General features: G+C 34.0%; 1 protein-coding gene and 1 long non-coding RNA gene across 3 annotated transcripts in view; both read left to right on the forward strand.

Moving 5' to 3' along the window:
• The window catches only part of LOC128080325 (uncharacterized), a 987521-nt gene that overhangs the window by 679821 nt on the left and 285618 nt on the right, over positions 1–22082 (forward strand). The gene's annotated exons all lie outside the window — the stretch shown is intronic.
• Positions 1–22082, forward strand: part of TUSC3 (tumor suppressor candidate 3) — a 107421-nt gene that overhangs the window by 24326 nt on the left and 61013 nt on the right. For both annotated transcript variants that reach the window (XM_052682405.1, XM_052682406.1), the window contains exon 2: positions 14543–14712. In XM_052682405.1, coding sequence (XP_052538365.1) covers positions 14543–14712 — 170 coding nt within the window. The remainder of the gene's footprint in view (positions 1–14542; positions 14713–22082) is intronic.

The following is a 22082-nucleotide window of genomic DNA, read 5'->3' on the forward strand; positions in this document are numbered from 1 at the left end:
TATTAAAGCAACGGCTCCTCTGAAGACTTAAAAAATGACAGCATTTTATTTATCCCATCTGCCTTCTGTTTGTATTCTTGCTCTGATCCTTCAATATTTGTGAGAAATGACATACCATTTACTTCTGCAACTATTGGTAATAAACAAATGCTTCAGAATGTATTTCATTTTTCTGTTCTACTCATAAGCAGATTTTTTTTGCCATCTCCCTAGTCTTTATTATCCTGCAGTGTCTTTATTGTCCATCTGTTTAACTCTTCAAAACAAAACCACAAAAAAAACCAGATGAACTTGAGTAATATTTTCCTATTGAACCAGCATCTCAGGATACATTATAAAGCATTTGTTTTTATAGACATCTTCTTAAGTTGCTTTGGCTTTTGTTATATTTTTTTCCAGAACCCTCACAGTGATTAGACAACAGATGTGAAGCAACTGTAGATTGTCTACTTGCGTTCTTAATTGATTTCTTGCATGTTGTATGCAGGTGTAGATAAACAAACAAAGGAGATCTGTTGTCTTTCTTTATTCATAGCTTCTACGCTTCAAGGGCTAGAGTTCTCTTAGTTTGTGCTTGTCTAGTACCTCATGCAGTTGCATTTTGCCCCTTGACTAGGACTAAATAGGATAGGACTCCGTTTAAAGAGTCAAATGTAGCTCTTTGCACAGAGTAATTAAGATCATAAATCAGAACAGTGTTATGCTTGTGACCAAAACTTGTCTACAAAAATCTTTATCATTTAGAGTAAAGGAAATGCATTGTTCTACTGTTCAAAAGGTCTGTTCAGTACTGAGTTACTGACTTGAATACGACTGCCATGGATTCTTTTTTTTTTTTTTTTTCTTTCTTTCGAATGTGTAAGGTCTTGAATGTAGCTTCTTCTTTCTTTAAGCTTTACAGATCGTATTTAAATATACTTTTTGTCCTTGCACTGAGTGTAGCAGAAGCTCTCATTCTTTGTTGTGCTTACACATTCTTGGCTGTTTTTCCAATCTGGTTCTTACTTTTGTTAATCTTTGTTGTTGATCACTTGTTGATCCTGTGTTACTTTCAAAATGGAAAAAAGAAAATGGAGCTGTTAAATCTAGTTTGGACCATGAAGAGAGAGAACAGATAGCTGAGCTTGCTCTAAGTGTTTGTTACAGTTCAGGAACTGAACTCTCACCAGCACAGCCATAGCATCTGTGAGAGCCTTGGATTGCCTCTGGTGTAGATCTTCTGGCAGGAGTGTTTTGAAGATGTACCCTTTCCTGAAATTTCTCTTCTTGGTTGAAATTTCAAATTGTAATTGTCAAGAGATTAGTGTGTGTACCTCTCTTTCTGTCACCCTGACAGTCTGTTTAAATGCCATTTAACAAGTAGCAGAAGAGTAAATTTTCCTCTTGAGTTAGCTGTGGTTTTTAAGTGGAAACTTTGGTGTGCTTTATTGAGAGTATTTGTATTTATGTAGAAGTGCAAACTTTTGTTTTAGTGTTCCGACGACTGGTTAACTTATCTTGAATGAAGAGCTGTAGATATGTAAAATGACTTAGTAGCATGCAGATTACTTTTATTTATTTTTTTCCTTTATGAAGAAGCAGTAAAAAGCCATCTGGGCTACATTCCCCTACATATTTTATGGGATCTTTGAATACTTTTATTTTTGTACACTTATTTGTCATTTGACCCATATGTGCACATAATTTCTAACAAATGTTTTTTCAGAAAAATATTGTTTCTCATATTGTACCACAAAACTGTTACAGTGTTGGTCTTTGTCCAAACCCAGTAGGCCAAGCTAATAGGTTGTAAGGAAAACAGGTGAATTCAGTGTAGCTTGTGTTACTTGGATTCTGTGTATAAGCAGACTTATTTAGATGATAATATTCTACAGTTTCAGTCCTTCATTTTTAAGTTTGTGTGTGTATATATAATCCAGAATGCTATTTTTAATTTTTATTTTTGTTTACACTAAATGTTCATTTTATAAACGATTTCTTTACTGGAACTATATATTATTCTGCAGAGCAAATTCAATTCAAATGAACTAAATTCTTGGAGAGGGAGATAAGTACTTATGCACAAGGATAATAAATTAGAAAATAATGCCTTACATACTTATTTTTAAATTTTATTCAGAGTTGCAAGTTGACAGCAAATCACATAGTGTTCTTGTTAAAGGATAGCTCTCTGTCAAATGGAGATAAAGTGTGTTCTCAGTCTTTGTGTCTGTAGGGATTAGGACAGTAATTGCGTCTAATTTTTGGTAATTCTTTTCTCCTCTGTTTGGTCACTGATGTATTAGTTCAGTGAAAATGTATGGAAGAGTTGAAGTGTCCGTTGTGGATTTCTTAAATCTGGATGTAAACCTTCTTGTTTATGCTTGATCTTTAGGTGTGGTAGAATGAGGTGTATTTGATTGCTCTCCACCCCACCCTTCACTCCCCCGCCAATTATCTTCTGTCTATGGAGGAAAAATTATTATATAAATTGACAGTTTTATTTAGGGCTGTGCAAGTATGTAATACTATTATTTACATATTTCTTTTTTTTCATTTTTCCCCTCATATCAGAGGGTACATTTTGTGACTATGAATAATGAAGTTTTGTGGTAAAGGTATTTATTAGCATGAAATATAATCGTTCATGAAATTAGTTCGTGATGTGAAATCTAAAACCCTGGGTCCCTTGAACACCATGATTAATTGTGCCAGGTTAAAATTGGAAGGAGTTAGTCAGGGTTATCTTTGCTCCCCCCTTGGCGTATTTCTTAAGACTAGAAGAAATTCAAATCTCCCTAGTTGATTATGTTTAAAGCTTTGCAACCAATGCAAAGTGAATGTTCCTGATAGGTGTTTTTCCTTGCAATAAGGCAATTTGGTTCATGTTCCTGCATGAGCAGTGAATACTTAACAATTTTGATGTTAAACATATTTACCTTTACCTTTGTTTTTTAGGTATCTGTAACATTCCCAGTAGCAGTTCTTTTATCAAAGGTATTCCTCACTTACCCTCCTGCCCCAAAAAACTTTTTTCTCGCTTAATCTTTGCATAGTTGATTAACTTGCCACTTAGGTCATGTTGGTAATGTTAAGTTGGCAAATGAATAGATTAGAACGATGAATAGATCAGAACTGCGTTCTCTGCTTCAGTTTATGCTTCAATTTTTATGGTTTATCTTTCTAACAGGGAGATGTGAGCTTAGACGATTGTTCTATAACAGCAACTAGATCCATGGAGATCTAGTTAGATTAACTTTGCCATTTAATTGTAATGGCAAAAACTGTAGTAGCATTTGTTGGGGAAGTAGTGAAGTGATTTTCTGTAGGATCACATCGAGAAAAAGTGCAGCACTGCAGACCTTCTCTTTTGTAAAGGAGAACCTTTTGCATGAAAACTGCTTCTACTCATTGCTGAGTTTATAAAACAAGGTTTCTGCCATGCCTGTTTTATTAGAATTTCTTATTGCACACTAAATGGGAATTGAAAAGTGAATGAGTGCTGGAAGGTAAAGTGGTTAACTAGCGCGTTAATATTGACATTACAGAATGCAGATTTCTAAACTAGAATATTTAAATGTGAGATAATAAATTGAATTAGCTGCAATGTATCTTTTCTCTTAGCTGCTAACCAAGAACAGGGGAAACTGCATACATTTTATTTGTACACATATGAATGTGTTCCTTAAAGATAACATGGCCTTTGGCTTCAGTGATTTTTCAGTTCTTATCCTTTGTGGAGTTATTTTAAAGACGAAGATAGCATTTTCTATTTCAGCATGTCCCTTAAATACAAATGATGAGGACCAGGACAGTATATAGTAGGATATGTGTGCTCAAGTTCCTGCAGTGTTTTGTAGGAGTCCACAGATTTATGTGGATTAGGCTGGTGCTTGGCCTCACCTGATGGAATTGCTGTTAAGAGCTCACTGTACTTGAGAATGGATCAGAGTGCCTGCTCATAATCAGAGACAGAGATGTCTAGTTTTACAGTTTGAAAAAAAACATCCTGGAAGTGCTTCACTTACTCATCTGATTGTTCTGAAAACTAATTTCTAGTTATACATCTGTTCTTCTTTTACAGTTATACCTCCTCATGTCATTTTTTACCTTTGGCGAACTCCTTAAATTCCATCACTGATAAAATACTAATTTTTATCTAAAAACTAAATTCTATTTTTCTTTTCTTCTCTATTATTAAAGAACTCACGCTCAAAAGCACAAGAACAAATATTAGTAATTAGTTACCTGTTTCTTTAAACAAAAATTCAAATTGGATATCCAATCTTATGATACAAAACAAATTAATTCTGTGTAGTTTTTAAGAGCAACAAAAGTTTGTCTTTCTTCTGTTCTCAAGGAGTAACCTCCATATCTTGAACAATTCAGACGAGTACATAGTAGACTTCTGAGGAGAAGGAAAGTCACCATAGCCAAAATAGACATTTGATCATATGCCACTGCACTGAATTCTTTGTCCAACTGCACTTAGGTAATGTTTTAACACATTGCAATTTACAGTGATCTGCAGGTTGTACCCTGATTAGTTATGCTTGCTGTGCAATCTGAACTTCTATTATTTATGATGCTACTGAAATTTTCAAACTTCCGTATTCTTTCAATGCTTTTGGCATCTCGAATTTTAAGGAAGAAAATGAAGCTGATAACTGTAGTGGGTATTAAGATGTTTCAGTATCTCTGATAAAAATACTATATTTTCTACTTTAAAGCTTGAAAACCAGTTTGATCACAGCTTTCATAGTAAAAGCTTTGATATTCTGATTTTGTACATAGACTAATTTGTGCAGAAAATAGTTAGCATGCTTAACTCAGGATGGGAAATATTTATTGCTTCTTACTGCATCTTTGCTCTGAGATCTGCCTTTTAATTCTCTTACTATTCAATGTGTTGTGAAGAAGCAAGTGAGAAATTTAACTCTATTTCTTAATTTCCCCGTGTTCTAATAGGAAAGGTAACATTTATTAAAAATAAAGGTGCCAATAGGGAATAGATACTTGAGAATTCACTTGGTAATCTATGACCTCTGCCTATTCTGTTTATAAGTTCTGAGAGATTAAGTAGCCAGTGTGCTCATACCCAGAATGTTTTTCAACCAGATGCTTTTTGTAGCCTGTAGATCAACTTAAGTGATCTTTCTGTGCTTGTGTGGAAAACCTTCTTTGTAAGAATTCTACAGATGTATTTAGTTAAAGGTCATTCAGCCTTATTCAAAAGTTTTCATGTTCTTTAATATTCTCTGTATTTTAAATGCCCATTATATAGTAACAAAGTAAGTTGAAGCACTGCTATGTTCCTTGATGGAGCTATTAAAAAATAAATAAATCTTGCATTCATTATTAAATGGATTGCGTCAACATTATTACGGCATGTGTAATGGAGCTGTCATTGTTTTCTTGTTCAAACAGTATATTTCTGATTACTAAGCATCACTTATGCATCCTACTACAATTTAATTTCTGTCCTTTCATTCCCCTCCATTACTGTAATTTTTAATTCACGGAGCCAACACATCTCTGATTTGTATCATTCACTGTGCATTCATTTAAATGATTATTGAAGCTAAATTATTTTAATAGAATGCCCTTACCATTCTTCCTTTAGAATCTAGTTCTCTGTGAAGTGTTAGTGATTTTCCAGTAGATACAAGTTTATAATAAGCTTTTTTTGTTGTTAAAGTAAAACTTGATTTAATTGTAGCAGATCTTTCCATGGTAGAAAGAAGCTGTGGAGTCTTCTCCTTGTAGATCTCCAAAAGCTGCCTGGATGTGAGACTGAGCACCTGCTGTGGGTGTCCTTGCTTGTTCAGGGGTTGGAATAGATGGATCCAGAAGCCCCTGCCAACCTCAGCTGTTTGGGAATTCTCTGAAATTGCTCTAGGAATGTGAACTTAACCTACAATCAGGCAGGTTTTTAAAATCTAGCATCATTTCATGGAGGGTGAAATCCAGGGATACAAACTCTTTTCTTGATCTTCAAGCTTAAAGCTTGTTTCTAATTGCCTTTTTTTTTGCTAATTGCTTGTTTCTAATACATTCCAAAGTAGCATCAAAATCAACTTCATGTTGATTTTCTCTATCTTCTTCCAGTTCTTCTGATATGGATACAGAAAATATTATTGGGAGAAATGATTCTGAAAAGGACTTTTTTTTAAGGGTCTTACTGCTTTCTTCAAGAGTGTCTTTTCTTCTTGTTTATAAAGTACGTGAGATACATTCTCTGTCATGAACTGTTTTTGAACATGTGAACAAACAGATCCTGGATTACCAGGTTCTAATGGCTTGCTCTGTAACAATGTATTTTATTAGTAGTTTTCCTATTTTAAAGAGATACAATAAAATATGAGAATTCGTAATAAAATTGATGGGGAAGCATTTGGCTATGTATTACTGTTTGAAGAAATGGTCAGTTTATTTTTAGAAACAGTGCTTGAGAATAGCTGTTAAAACAGTCTTAAAAGAGACTGCAGTGATTTTTTTCAAAGACTCCAAGGATGCTAGCCTTAAAAAATAGAAAAAAAAAAAAACATTGGCGGGTGGGGAGAAGAAATGGCTTCTGCCTTGTTTTTGTACAAGATTTGGCAGATTTTGCTTTTAGTACTCACATGCCATTCCTTTCAATAATGAGGAAAGTTTATTAAGGCTGCATGCTTGTTATCCAGAAGCTGAAGACGTGAAGGGAAAAGAAGAGGATCAAAAGTTACTTCATTTTTCTTGAAAAACAAACAAACAAACAAACAAAAAAACACAGAAGAAACAACAAAAAAAAAAACCCACAATGTTAGGAGAGTGTGGAAATTGATATTCTTTGTAGCAAGAGAGAGGTACACAAATTATGTAATAGTTATTAAATGACTTCCAGTAATTACTTCATAATTCTCTACTGGAGAATTATAACCAGCCAGGTTAATGAGTACTTTGAGGAGAATTCTGCAGCAAATTGAACTTGATGAAAGATCTTGGAGGATGTTTGGAGGAATTCCTGAAACTATTGGAAATGCTAGCAGAAATTAATGTAAAAGGCTGTTTTAGCTAAGCATTGGTTTTGACTACAATTCACAAATATTTGAAAATGACAGACTAATGAATGTTAATGTGTGTTCGATGATCCACAGCTGCGAGGTTTGTTTGTGGACTAAAAGGTTTTATATTGTGAAATTACAGTTGTGCAGAGAACTAACCTAAAACATCTGTTTAAAAATCATAAGATTACCTGTCTACAAAGATCAGCCATATCAAGTTACCAGGAATCTGAAGAGTTCTAAATACTGAATGCAACAGTCATTTGTAAGGTGAATTGAACTATCGGTGCAGATCCAAATTAGTTTCTAACTTTTTGCATAATTTTAATGTTTTGCAGGGTTTTTTTTTTTTTTACCCCTGACCTACAGTCAAGAAACTTTGTAATATTTTTTGCTAGGTCACCTTTAAATCTTTTCCAGTGAGAATGAATGGAACTTGTTAAGCCTTCCTGTACAGCATTTAGTCTCAGAATTGTGGTTGTCTTCTACTGTGCTGTCCGAAGTGTAATATCCTTTAAGTATAAAGGTGACCTAAACAAGATATACCATGAGGTTTAGCAAATGCTTTTGTTTTAGTATCGTCTCTCAAATTCGTAAGTCATCCTTCTGATATTTCTCATTGAGTCTTTAATGACCTTTTTACTGTGGAAAACAATGACAACAATCATGAATTAAAAAGTAGGGAGAAAAGTTTATAGTTGTGTTGTACAAGGCATCTTATGTAGGTCTGTATACTCAGAAAGAGATAAATGCAGAGTTTAATGCAGCACAACAGGGATATGTGCTTGTTCACAATACTAGAACCATATTCTATAATTAATACTGCTAAATTTATTTTAGATGAACTATGTAAGTATTTATATCCATGAATAATAAAATTATGAACATGATGAAATAAAAAAAAAAAAATTAATTTCCTGTGTTTTTGGAAACTATCAAATTTGGGTTGTACTTCCTAGAAATTTATGAAAATCCACTAGGTCAAGTACATCTATGTAAACAGTTATGTAGGTTACTTTCTAGCCTGCATTTTTGACTGAGGGAAAAAAAAATGTGTCTTAATGTAATTTCTTGTAGAATTATCAGATGATAGCTAAATGTAATAGGAAATTAAAAAATTTTTTCTTTAATTGCTAGAAATGGGTCTTGTAGCCTAAAATTAAAAACATCAGTACTTATACTTCTCTAGTGATTTATTTACTTAGATCTTAAAAGGACATACTACATTTATTCTCACAAAATCTAGGCTATTTTGCCTAATGCTGAAAATCAGTTGTCTGACTTGAAGAAGCAAATCCTATCTAAACCACCACAAATATATCAACTTCAAGTCAGTGGAGCATAATATTGAGTAGTTGTAGTGTGCCAGCTTACATGGGTTCTCATTATTATGTTTAGATTATGGCTTTCTTGTAAATAGAAGTAATACTTTTATCTCTTTTCAGAAAAGTTCTTGTCTTAGAAGTAGTCATTTTACTTTTTCATGTAAAAATGGAAATAAAGTGCATAAAACAATTGCATAAAATTAATTATATAAGTATTTTTTGGTTAAGGTTTGTGAATTATATGAACTATTTGGGATATGTTCAAGATATGCAGGCATGAGGTGAACAACAGCAGAGAAATGAATGACTTTAAACAAGCAGTGACACTTGGTACTGTTAATTCCACTGTCTTTCTGCTATTAGCATATTGGACCCAATAATTACGTGGCTGTGATTGTTTATCAGAAGTTTTTAGAGAAGTTAACTATTCATACAATGTACAACTGAAATGTATTTATAAATACAGCTAGTTTTTCTTGTTACATTAAGAATAATAGTGTAAAAAATGTTACAACAGGTTGAAATTTAAGGTAGATGTCAGGTTAAGAGACATTTATGAGTCCTTTAAAACTGTAGTTAACATTTAAACTACTTTTGGTACAGGACATAACTTTTAATTATAAATTCACTACTTTTGCTTTTTTATACTTCAAACTGTGAAATTAGAGCTACTCAAATGAATTTGAACTTTTCATCAGGAAAGATAAAATGGCTTGCTATTAAATGATGTCTCTGCCTTACTAGTGATAGTTGATTGAGGCCTTGTCTAATTCTTAGTATTATTTTTGAGGACTTTTTCTTAATGCTAGTGGTATCTTCTTTTACAGACCATGACCCTAACTTTCCATGTTTTACAGACCATGACCTGAACTTTCCAGAGTTAAGGTCTTCCATGTTCACAAGACTAATAGTAGTGAAGGAGCACTCCAAAGCTAAAACCTCTTCTGAAAGTTGAAGGAGGCCAGTACTTTCCAAATGAAAGGAGGTTAATTTGGGCTAATTAAGAAACTGAAGCATTGAGTAGGATTTTTGGGACTTCACTTTTTAAATTACCTATGCAGTGATGTTTTAACTGAAGACAAGGTAAATCAAAGGAGATTTAAAGATGAAAGAACTCAAAATAAATTTTATGCAATGTAAAGCACTTAGAAAATCTGATTATTCAGTTATTTATTTTCCCCCAGCCATGAATGATTTTATCTGAGTCTAGAGAAATTTACAAGTTTTAGCCAAGGAAGATTAACAGTCAAGTGAGGGTAAACATCTTTAAATATCAGGTTGTGGTTATTGTTGTTTATCCTTTATCTTATAGACATTGTTTTTATGGAGAATGAGTGAGTAAAGCTTTGTTTAGAGTTGCTAATCTTCTAGTCACAGAGTACTAAAAAGAAGGCTTGTAGATGCCAGACTCTACTGATTTAAGAAGCAAGAAAGAGATACAGACCTTGCTGGGAAGCAGTCCCCAGCAGGGAATTGTTGGAGGCTTCTAATCAGCTGCAGCTGCCAGGAGCCAAGCCTGCCAGCATCTTTCTTATAACTTGCTACAGCTTGCCTTCAGTTCTGATAGGTAGCATTGGTGTTTCATCACATCAGTGGAAACTGAGATTTAAAACAGAGGAACGGTAACTGTACACTTTGGTTTTGTTCTTGCTTCAGTGATACAGATAACATGGAAACATGGAAAATTCCTTTGTTAGCCATAGGGGCAAAAGCAGAATTATGTAGAATTGTTCTTCCAAGAATCTAATTTCAGTAGAGACTGTTCTCCTGGCTAATAGGATTAAGGCCAAAACATTAATTACTCTGCCTCTACTGTAGCAACAAAAATTATTTTCATAGGTGATCTCTTCATTGAAAAATCCCTGTCTTAAATAAAAAAAAAGTGTCGTTTCTTCAGAAAGTTTCTGTATTTTGATTTTTCTCAATTATATTTTTAAGAGTTATTTAGTTTTGAAAAAGTGTTGTGCTTTATATTTGCATTCATTTCAAAAGAGTGTAAGAATGGAAGCAATATCATTGTTTTGGTTTTACACTTAGCATTTATGTTGTTTCCACGTCTCACATATTCTATTTCTGTGCAGAGGGGGTATAAGCTAATGAAAATAGATAAATGATACAGAGCTGCCTTTAAATCCATTGATTTAAAAACGCTGTGTAGCTGTTTGCAGGAACAAAATTCCAAGTTGTTTCTGCTTAAAGCAGAAATTTCCCTTCCTCAGATTTATGTGGTTTTTGTTTGTTTGTTTGTTTTCCCCAGTGTTTTCAACTAAAATAGTCCAATTGAATCATCAGCATAAAGCTGGTAAATTAACTGGTAAATATTTATAGCAACTCTGCAAATAGATAAGCTTAAGCAAGCACAGGGTCTTTATTTGTATGGAACAGAAAGGAGCAAAAATGAGTTACTGTCTGTGGTTTTCTCAGTAATAAGTAACAATTGTTCCTATATCTCAGTCATCACTAGATGAGTTTTGTCTAGAGAATTATAGAGTCTTAGGGACCTTAAAGATGACCCAGTTCCAATCCCCTGCCATAGGTAGGGCTGTTACTCAGCAGATAGGCTGCCCATGGCCCCATCCAATCTGGCCTTGAGCATCTCCAGGGATTGTGCATCCACAGCTTCTCTGAGAAGCCTGTGCCTCACCACTCTCCAAGTAAAAACATTCTTCTTAATAACTAATCTAAATCTCCTCTGTTTTGGTTTAAAGCCATTCTTCCTCGTCCTAGTAGTCCTATCGACCTGTGTGAAATATTGAACTCCCTCCTGTTTATAAGCTCCTCTCAAGTATTGGAAGGCCACAGTGAGATCTCAGACCCTTCTCCAAGCTGGACAAGACCAGCTCCTTTAGCCTTTCTTCATTGAAGAGGTGCTCCAGCCTTCTGATAATCTCTGTGGCCTTCTTCTGGACCTGCTTCGACTGGTCTGCATATTTCTTGTGCTGGGGGCACCAGGCCTGGATGCAGTTCTCCAGCTGGGGCCTCACAAGGGCAGAGCAGAAGGATACAATCACCTCCCTCTCTCTGCTGGCCAACCCTCTTTTGATGCAGCCCAGGATACTATTGGCCTTCAGGACTACAAGTGTGCACTCCTGGCTTGCGTCCAGCTTCTCATCTGTCAAGACTCCCAAGATAGGGCTGCTCTCAATGAATTTTTCTCCCAGTCTGTACGCTTATACTCCAACCCAAGTGCAACACTTTGCATGAGGCCTTTTTGAATCTCATTAGATTCATGAGTGAATTGGATTTAATCATGTTCTTTTATCTGGGGATGTGAAGGATTCTGGCAAACAGAAAAGTTTGCCAGGTGCAAAGAGGTGAGTTAACACATCTGCAGAAGTTCAGAAGCCTCAGGGTGATTCACTTGGTTGACAGTTTTTGTACTTGTGTGGTTTGATGGTAACTGGGGACAGAATTATGCTGAAGGATATCTTTATTTTCTGTGCAAGAATAATTTTAGATAGATTACCTTCATTTTATTTTCTGACAGTGCCTTCCTGTGTATCAATAGAGTTTTTTTCATATCAAGTTTTTTTTCCTTTCTCTTTTCAACTGTTATTTTATGCAGAAGTTTTTTTTTTTTTTTTTTTTTTTTTCCTGGAGATACAGCTCAGTCATGCTTTTGTTCGACAACTATTTTCTCTTATTTTTATACAAGTTTATTTTAAAAACTCAGTTTTCTTAGAAAAATATCTAAGGTACATTCTCGATTGTGAAATCTCTAAATGCAGCCTGCCATCTTCAGCATTGAAAACATACATTTGTTTCCCTTTGAATAGGCTGCTCATTTTCAGAGCATACTAAGAAGTGGGTACCTTTTTGATACTAATTTAAAACAGTCGTAATGCTGAAATCTGCCATATTTCTTGAAAATTGATACTCAACTTCAAAGTAAAATGCATCACTACAGCAGAAGCTCATTTAACACTAGATGTGTTTCTTTTATTATTGAATGAGATAAGCAGCATTTGTTGTGCAAAGGTCTTGTAAATGGCAGAACAGTATCAGACTTTCAACCATTTACACAATGTTATAAACCAGAAGGCCTTAAAATATAGTACATTCCACAGATTTGATTGTGAAGTTTAGAGCTACTCTAGAAGATCTTTCCTATTAATAATTCTGCAAGAGTAGACTTTCTGGAATAGAAGTGGCTTTTAAACATGGTAGGATAATAAAGTGCAGTCAATGACCTAAGATTTGGTAATCTGGTCTATAGAAGAAGTTTTATGATGTATGCAGTTATCCACCATCTATTAAATGATAGTTTTATATTTGGAATAAGTATATTGTTCAGAATCCAAGGAAGCAAGTAGTAAAATGGTACCTGATAGCTTCATATTCCTGAAGTACTAGCTTGGCTGCCTAGTGTGGTAAATTTACTAGGTTTGTTTGGTAGTTTTTTTTTTTATCTGGTGCATTGAGAAAAAGCCTGTTTCCTGTTGGGTTTGTTTGTTTTGATTTCTTTTCAAAATACGTCCCATAATAACTTTTTGAAGTTAAACTACCAAAAAACTAGTAATTCTTTTAGCAGAAGAAAAGTTCTAGAATTAATTCTTTCATTGGTATTCTCCTGATACACAGTTGTAATCTCCCATTCAGATTGATAGTTATAGAATCAACCAAAGTAAGTGAATGTCAATGAAATTTCAAAGGATTATTTTTAGGCTTAGTAGGGACAAAAACTGTTTCAAAACTATTTATGACTTATGCTGATCAGATCTTTTAAACTTGAAACTTCTGATTACTGTTTGTGTCTTATAAAGAGCTGTGCAAGAGCCATCTTTTCTAATGCTTAGGATAAGTATTAGATAGTAAGATAATAAGAAGGATGGTGTAATTTTCTGGTAACCCTAGTACTTCAATCTTTCACTCATATACATAGGTCATTCTGGAAGTAATGCCACCTTTTTATTTCCAAAGAAACAGACAACAGACAAAGAGCACAATATCAGTGTTTGATAGAGCAAATTTTCAGCTACAGAACATTATTTTTCAGCTTAGTTACCACCATTAACTATGAGTTTTCACAAATGATAAACGAGAGCCTTCATGCAGAGCTTGTAAAAATCTGCATGGCCATCTGGAATTTTACTTGTCTTTCATGTCATTGTTACCACTGCTGAAACATCTCACTGTGCTCATATCCGCTGTTTGGTCTCCATACACATTCATCAAGCATTGATAAATGTTAATTGGAGTTTTTTTGTTTTGTTTTGTTTTTTGCATGGAGGAATTCAGCAGCATACCTTTATTTCATATGCACTTCCATGTCAGATGCCGTTTTGTCAAACTGCTTCTCTGTTGCCATCAATTGCATGGCAACAAAATGTAATAGAATATTGATTATAATGTTCAACCTCTTATGCTATACCACTAACGTCTGCCTCTGACATCATGGGCCAACATAATAGGATTTGTTAATTTTGGAGCAGCCCTTGTATGTATATTGGTGATCAAAATAGCCTTACTGATTTTTATACTGATTTTACCATTTATTTATTTAACAACCTATTTATTAACCTCATCACCTTGGACAGTTCTTGCGCAGTATTTGCGTTCATCTTTGTCATACCTGTCATCACATTCTCTTTTTTCCAGCTCCTCATTAGTTTGTCTTCCTTCTGCCAACTCATGCTTGCTTTGTCATAGGTCTCTCATTTTCCAATTTTCTGACCTCAGTTTCTCTCTTGCTTGCTGCCCCTTCACCTTGTTTCCATTTCTGTTTATCTTTCTGTCCTTCCAACCCTCCTGCAGCACTCAGCTTCTCTGTAAGTCATATTATCCAGTTTTCTCATCTATTTTTTCTTTCCATAGCAGATTTATCTTTCATTATATTATCTTCCTCTAAGTTGATTTTTACTGAATAGAGTACATGCTATAATGTTTCATTTTCTAAAGCTACATGGAATTTAACTGCCATACTGGTGTCCTACATTTAGTCATACTTGCTTTACTCTTTTGTCTAAATAACAAGCTGTATGTCTGATTTCATTTTATGTATCATTTCTCTTAAAAGAACAAACAGTTGTTTTAAGAGGCTTGTGATCTACTGGTCTACATGCAAGGATAAACTATGCTATAGAGTTGCCTCCTAACTTCCAGCTTCAGTGGATGCTCAGGGAATGCAAAACTAGAATGTAGTCACAGAGTGCTTCAAGTTTAAACTTAAACATTCCTCTTCTCTGTCCTCAATTACAGAATCTTCTGGCTGAGAAGGTGGAACAGCTAATGGAGTGGAGCTCAAGGCGCTCAGTCATCCGCATGAATGGAGACAAATTTCGAAGATTTGTGAAGGCTCCACCTCGTAACTACTCCGTGATAGTGATGTTCACTGCTCTCCAGCCACAGCGGCAGTGCTCTGTTTGCAGGTAATTTATACCTTACTGATTTTTTTCCATCTTTCTCACCTCAGTTTTCAAGTGAATGTTTTAATCATTGCTCAGTATGTGTAGGGTTGTTCTTTGCTTGGGGTGGATATTTACTGTTTAACAGCCTCATGTGTTTTTTGCAGCATCTTTTTCAACTTTTTTTTAATCTATATGACAATTTTCAGAAGTTTACTCAGTGTTTTTTTTATTACAGTTGAATAAAATGTATACTGCAGAAAAAAATAACAACACACATTTAAGAAATTGCTTCATGCTTTGGTCTCTTGAAAGATGTTTTGTGATAAAGTGAATAATCATTAATATTTAATAACATGACATACCACTAATTCCTTCTGTTAAATGATATTCAGGGCTCTGGTACAGATGTGAGTCTGTGATTTCACAGATTTGAACAGTTCTTAAAATGTAAACATATTTTTCCCATGAGGACATACATTCTGAGGAATATTGTCTGATACTGCACTTTTGATATGTGCTGGTACTTCCTTTCAGAATATATATTGAAGTACTACTAGTATTCTTCTAATACAAGATCTTTTTCTGCAAATTTCTAGTTCAACAGAGGTAATCCAAAAATAATTAATGATAGATGTGGGACTGGGGCCAAGGAACTGAAAGGTAGTCATGTATTTAATTACCTTACTAAATCAGAAACTGAGCTAATAAAACCTTCTTCAGCCAAAACACGCATTGGAAATTACTGAGTGTAATAATAGGTGGGTTTATTTTGCTGGGTGTTCTGGACAATATCTAAATATTCAGCAAAATGCTGCATAGAACTGTGAAATAGATGAGCTTTATAGGAAAGAAGCATTTCTTGGTTTTAAGCAGGTGCACTGTAAACAATATTCAAAGTTGATAAATGTGGTAAGTAGCTTGTTGCTTTTGTTAAGTGATAGAATGCAATTCTTAAAATAGAAACTTCAACTTGAGTGGGGTTGTAAGATGTAAACCTATAGTTCCATATAATTTTTCTTAAACTTTGTCTTAGATTTTTTTTTAAATTGGTGTTGATTGCATTCCTATAAGTTCGCCATGAACTCTGAACTCTCAAGGAGAAAGCTGAAGCTGTCCAACATTCCTAAGTCAAAGGAATATTATTTTCCACTTCCTATGCATGGTGGCTATTGTTTGTTCTTTGTGTTGCCAGAGTTCAGCTTTAGGAGATGAAATGAGTGTTGAAAGTTTATCATATTTTCAATTGCTACTTATTTTCTTAACAGGTAGATAAAAGTACAGGAGTTAAGTTTTAAAAGGGATCAGTCTATTTATCATCATAATGGTAATAGCAAATTCATTCCCTGTGTAATGTACAGTTTTTTTGCAAGATGTGAAAACAGCATAAATATTGCTGTTATTAAGGAAGTTAATTTTGCTTAGAACTGCATATTGTTTAATGAAGTTAATTTTGCTCATAATCTTTATCCTGTAATATACCAGTCTAGGCATTTATATACATATGCAACAAAAAATCTCTAAGCATAGGAGAAAAAATCAACATCACTGCTTTCAGTTGGGACTCTTTAAATAATTGTGAAGCTGAGATCCTCTCTTTCATGCGGAAAAAAAGGAATTTAATGAGGTTGATCATAGTGCACATAAAACCATTATCAGGAAAATCGACATTTTCAAATCAATGGCTAATTAATGTGCAGGAACACTGATAAGACATATAGAACTGAAACACATGCGGTATTTTATTGTTAGTTATTCAGTAGCCAGTTTGCCTAAAGGAAAAATAGATTTTTAAGTAAAGCTGTAGTGTTCTGTGAAGATGCTTCTGTCCAAGATTTAAGTTAACTCTTCCTCTTCATAATATTTTTGAAACAACTGCATACAAAAAAAACAGTGTTATATTGAGAATATAACACCTGTAATCTTTGAATAACTGTCCCAAGAATTAGTTCATTTTCTCCCTAAAAATTACACACCATTTAATTACCTTTTCTAAAAAAAAAAAGGGGGGGGAGTGCGGGGGAGTAGTGTCTTTTCTCTTTGGCTAGATTGGACGTTTCAGTATCTCATGTAAGTGTCCAGTTTCTAAAGAATGATATTTTTGAAAGGAAATGTACTGTACTGCTGCTGCTTGAAGCTATCTCAAAAGCTAAACATGAATAATACAGCATTATGCAAAAGAAAAATAAGATTAATAACAAGTAGGGGAGCAGTGGTGGATGACGTGCTCCTGTTTTGGAGAAATGAATGGAAGCTGATTGTCAGAGCAGCCCATTGCAGGTCTGCATATCTGAAACCATAAGAGGTTGTGTGTCCTACTGTATTAAAATAACCTATACCCAGATATACCTTCATATACCTGATTAAAATTTCTAAATATAGCCAAATGAATGAAGTCAGAATGAGCCCAGGTTTAGAGTAAAATCTGTATGACTTACCTTGCAAGTGTTTTGAATGAGTGTGCTACTGTGTGACTGTGATGGAGAGGTAACTTCTTTCTGCACAAAACTTAGCATCACCTTTGGCACACTTTGAGAGTGAATGTAAAATCAGTTTGTTGATCATGTTCTCTACTAGGCTAAGGATTACTGTCTGTCCATTCTGAAGTAATGTAGTTTGGTCGTTGTCTAGAAGGTATTAAGGAAGATGCTTTTCCTTCCTTTTAAACACCAGAGATGTTCCAAATTTTGGATGGAACTTCTTTGAATGATCTTAACCAAATCTTAAAACTCTTTGTTAATCTGTATATTAAGAACCTGAATGTGGGGAAATTACTCTTTTCGTCTCAGAAAATAAAAGTTACTTTTCCATGTGCAGAGGAGAAGACATTGTCTCATCAGTCCCATAACAGTTACAGGTGTGAGAAAGCATGCGGAAACAATACCAACCTAAAGTGCTGCATACAAAAGAATCCTTTGGACTTCTAATGTTTGGATGAAACTTGTGTGTAAAAATAAACCTTTCAGTCAAAGTAGCTGATCTTCTTCATTAAAATCCAAACATAATGCATATTTTATACCTGTTCTGTAGCAAAAGTTACTTAACATCTTAGTACTTAGATCTTTAGTACTAGTGGAATGAGAAGCATTTTTCATTCCTGCAGGAAATAAGTACATGATGTGATGCATCAGCTTAAGGAAGGGTCAAATGGAAAAAATATATATATTGAACGATTCTTAGCTTGTCAATTTTATGAAGCTTAAATATTCAAGCAGTGCTTGGCTTCTTTGTACCTGATACACATCATATTGTTGCATTTAATGCTTTCTCTTTATGAAATTTTTCTTGATTTGCTTATAATTTTTTCATTTGTCTCTTTTAAAATATTTTATATATATACATTTAAAATTATTATTTATTTAAAATTATTTAAAATTATAATTTATTATTATGTCAGAATTATAAGTCTGCAGTATTGATTTATTCTGTGTCCAAAAGAGATTAACTCTCAGGCAGTTCTGAAAAGGTAACAAACAGCAAGTTTGTCATATTTGAGACAGAGTGATCTGGTGATCATCTGAATTAAACATTTGCCAAACAGTTTTCTGGTGGTTGTGCTTAGGAAGGAGGAGCCTGAAATGACCAGTAATGGAGAGAAGCTCGTGTAGCCAGTGATTTTTTTTTCTTTGTGCGTTGACCAGACTATTGTGTTTTTAAAAACTTTGGAAGTTGCATTGCACTGAAAGGTGCAGTCTTTACTTCCTATTAGATGAAGTTGCATATGTATCTATAAATAGGTGTGTGAGTGTAGAAGTATATACATGTATTTTTACATAATTTATAAAACTGTATAATCGATGTTTTGCAGGTGTGGAACATCCTTTTTAAAGACTTGTTGCATTTTGAGTGACTAGACTCCATTATATAAGAAAAGATTATTTGTCTCTTTTAGGGGAAGCTTGTAGCTACTTCAGAAAGCCTGCTGCTTTCTGAATGATCTCCAAGTCAAATTTTTTTTTTTTTTTTGCATTTGTTTCAGAATTGTAATAGGTAAGCTATGATTCAGCGTGTATTTTGTGTGTCATTAGGAGCTGAGTTTAATTTAATGTGTGCTTTATAAAGGATTCTTAAATTTAGCTGACTTGTGCTGTTGACTTACAATGAAAGAAATGGCAAAGAATACAAAAGAACGGATATTTTTATTATCATTTATCCTATCAGTGAGAGACATCTAAGAGGTTGTTTTTTTTTTTTAATGTAGAAAAGAAAGGAAATCTATTAGTCTCACTGCTCTAGAAAATATCAGAGTACTGTTTTCAAGTAGCCAATCAAACAGATCAGCAGTTAAAACTAAAAACTAAAAAAAAAAAAAAAAAAAAAAATGTTGGTCAAGAAGATGTTACTAAAAAGATAAAGACAGGATCTCTCCATCTGCCTCTCAGTGTTCTGCTGGTTGATCAAGAGCAAAAAAAGAAATAGTGAGAAAATCATTGCCATGTGTCTTAGCTGTCCTGAGAGAGAATTATCTTTTGAACTCTCGTTCAGAAGAGGAACAGGGGCATGGAAGGAGTCACTGAAAGCTCTATGTACATTTGTTTTTCTAGTCTTTATAGAATCATAGAATAGCTTGGATTGGAAGAGACATTAAAGATCATCTACTTCCAACCTCCTGCTGTGGGCAGGATTGCCACCCATTAGATTAGGCTGCCCAGAACCTTGTCTAACCTAAACTTGAATGCCTCCAGAGATAGGGCATCCACAGTTTACTGGGCAACCTGTTCCAGTGCCTTACCATCTTCTGAGTAATATCTAAACTCGTAGTATCTAATCTAAATCTTCCTTCTTTTAATTTACAACCATTTCCTCTTGTTCTATCAATAGAAGTATGGGTGAGTCCTGTTTTCCAGGATACTACTCATTTTTGAGAGAGAATCCTTAGTCTAGTTGTTGTTTTTGCTTTCCACTTCTCAGATTCTATAAAATATGATCTTGGCATATCCTTTTATCTGCATAATATTGGACCTATTGGAATGCTGTGTATAGAACAGCACTGATTTAAACTAGCTTTCTGTTGTTACTAATATTTAGATGTCATAGCGCAGTTTTAAACTACTATTCATACTGTATCGTGTTGTGCTGTGTGGGGAATATTCTGGACATAGTGGTAGGTTCTTTCATGAAACTGAGTCACTGTAAATAAAAACATAGAAGCAAATAAATATTCTGAATTTGTTATCTTTATACTAAGTAGCAGTAGTTAAAGTATGTCTTTAGCAACTTCCTCTCTTCTTTTAGTGGAAGCAATTCCAAATAATATTCAAGAGTTTTTTTGGAGTTAAATTACTGTATTGATCACAGTTTACTTAAGCAGATGGGTAAGAACTTGTAGGTCACTTGCTAGTCCATTCTTTGGCAATTGTACTTTCTTTAATGTTTTTTACAGTCCATGGTATGCCAAAAATAATGTTTCTGCTGCTTTCTTTGGCAAATAATTCCACACTCTATTTTATTCCTTCAAGAACATTCCCCTTGTGCTTTCCATATTATAACGCTGGGCTAATTGAGTAAAATTAATCAAATTTAATATAACTCAAACTACACAAATGCTATTATCTGCCATAGACACCTACATAATGAATCTTCCTAAATAAAACTTCTAATATCTAATGAGTGTAATACAACAGTACTTACTGAATGTAATGTAAGATATTTTGTAGAGCATTTGCTTAGCATCTTTCTTTTCAGTGTATTGAATATTCCAGGAAAACCTAGTAGAAAAAATTCATTTTGATCTGTTAACTATTTTCTAAAAGCTTGGTAGTATTACTGCTGGCATTGCGAGTTTCTAAGTTGTTACCCATTATTATAAAATTAAGAGATGACTAGCAGCAATATCATTTAAATCTTCCCTAAGAAAAATCTGGTCAAACTTAACAGAGCTAACATTATTCTGATGAGTTCATCCCAAGTGTGGTCTTGCTGTATGTCTGTAGAGTATTTTATGTAATTTATAATGATAATAATTTCATACAATGAATGTGTGAAGTGTTTCACACTTATAATGGTAATGATTTCATACTAGAATAATTTCATACTATTATAATAATTTTATACAACTGATGTTACTTAATGTAAACAAATGATAGAGTTGTTATTAACTAATGGTTGGGGTAGACAAGTAGATAAATGGTGACAGAGTTGATATTAACTGGTGTTAATTGGAGGTTGATTTTTTTACATTCAAGGGCTTACACTAATATTGCATTTAAAAAGGAATAACAAACACTTCAAAAATTATTAATGCAGTTTGTTGATCAGCAGTGTATCTCTTGGAAGTGATACAGAGGAAGTATTTTTTGTAATTTAATATAGTAATCATAGGATGTTCTTCAGTAGTAATTCCGTAACTCTGTATTCTTACCGCTCCTACTTGCAGTCTCCCCATTCCACGCTAAGAGCTGCTGAGGGTGAACTGCAGAATGCTTTGCTATCTTCAGTGCTTTGTTATAGAACATTTGTATGCTCTCACAGAAAATTTAAGAAAACTTTTTGCAAAATATTACTTTCTGAAGGTGTATTTTACCAATCATGTATTTTTCAAAATAGTTTAACGTAAAGATGAAAAAATACATGGTGATCAAGGGGAACAAGAGACTGTTGTGAAACAGTAGAGGAATAATTGGAGTATCCAGATTTCCCAGAAATAGTTTCTTCTCAAGTTAAAAGTAGACTAAGAAGAATGCTAGCATGAAGATGAAGTGATTTTTATCTTGTTCTTATAATGAAAATGGTCCTGCTTTAATATAGCAGGTTTAACGGAACAATGCCCTACAGATACGACTTGATTTTACAGCATTCCTTTGATGTTGTCTGACTGCCCTCTTCAGGATGACAGTGAACATGTTAGTCTGCTTAATGTTGATATGTGGTTCTAGAAGCAACCAATCCAGTACATGATCCATTACTGTAATTGCAAATTTAACCTGTTGAATAATTGTTTTAAGTTGCAAGTTGTATTCAATCAGTGTGAAAGTTGTGTTTTGTAAGATTTATTTTTTAAGGGTTGGAGATTTTTTTCATGATATATTTTATACAACAAAAATTTATTCCTAAATACAAGAGAATTCCACTGGAGTTGTGTGTAATATATATCATGCCTAAGGCTGGTCTCAGTTAAGAAGAAATGGGAGTGAAAGGTAGTTTTTTACAACACCTATAGTCTTCTTCCTCTTCACTCTCAAAAAATGATACTTTTGTGTTCAGTGCAGAGTTTCTGTCTTGAAGCTACAGTTTTTAATTAAAAGGTATTCTTTGCCATCATACATGTGGAAAATATTAGAATACCATTTTGAGAAAAGCTGCAGGATACCTTTATACTGCTTTTGCATCTAACCATATGCAAATAAAAGTTGCCAAATACTGGAGTGTTGGTTTGAGGTCTGCAACAGACGCAA

The sequence above is a fragment of the Tympanuchus pallidicinctus genome, unplaced genomic scaffold (assembly GCF_026119805.1).
Source record: "Tympanuchus pallidicinctus isolate F22 unplaced genomic scaffold, pur_lepc_1.0 scaffold2, whole genome shotgun sequence".
NCBI classification, from domain to species: Eukaryota; Metazoa; Chordata; class Aves; order Galliformes; family Phasianidae; genus Tympanuchus; species Tympanuchus pallidicinctus.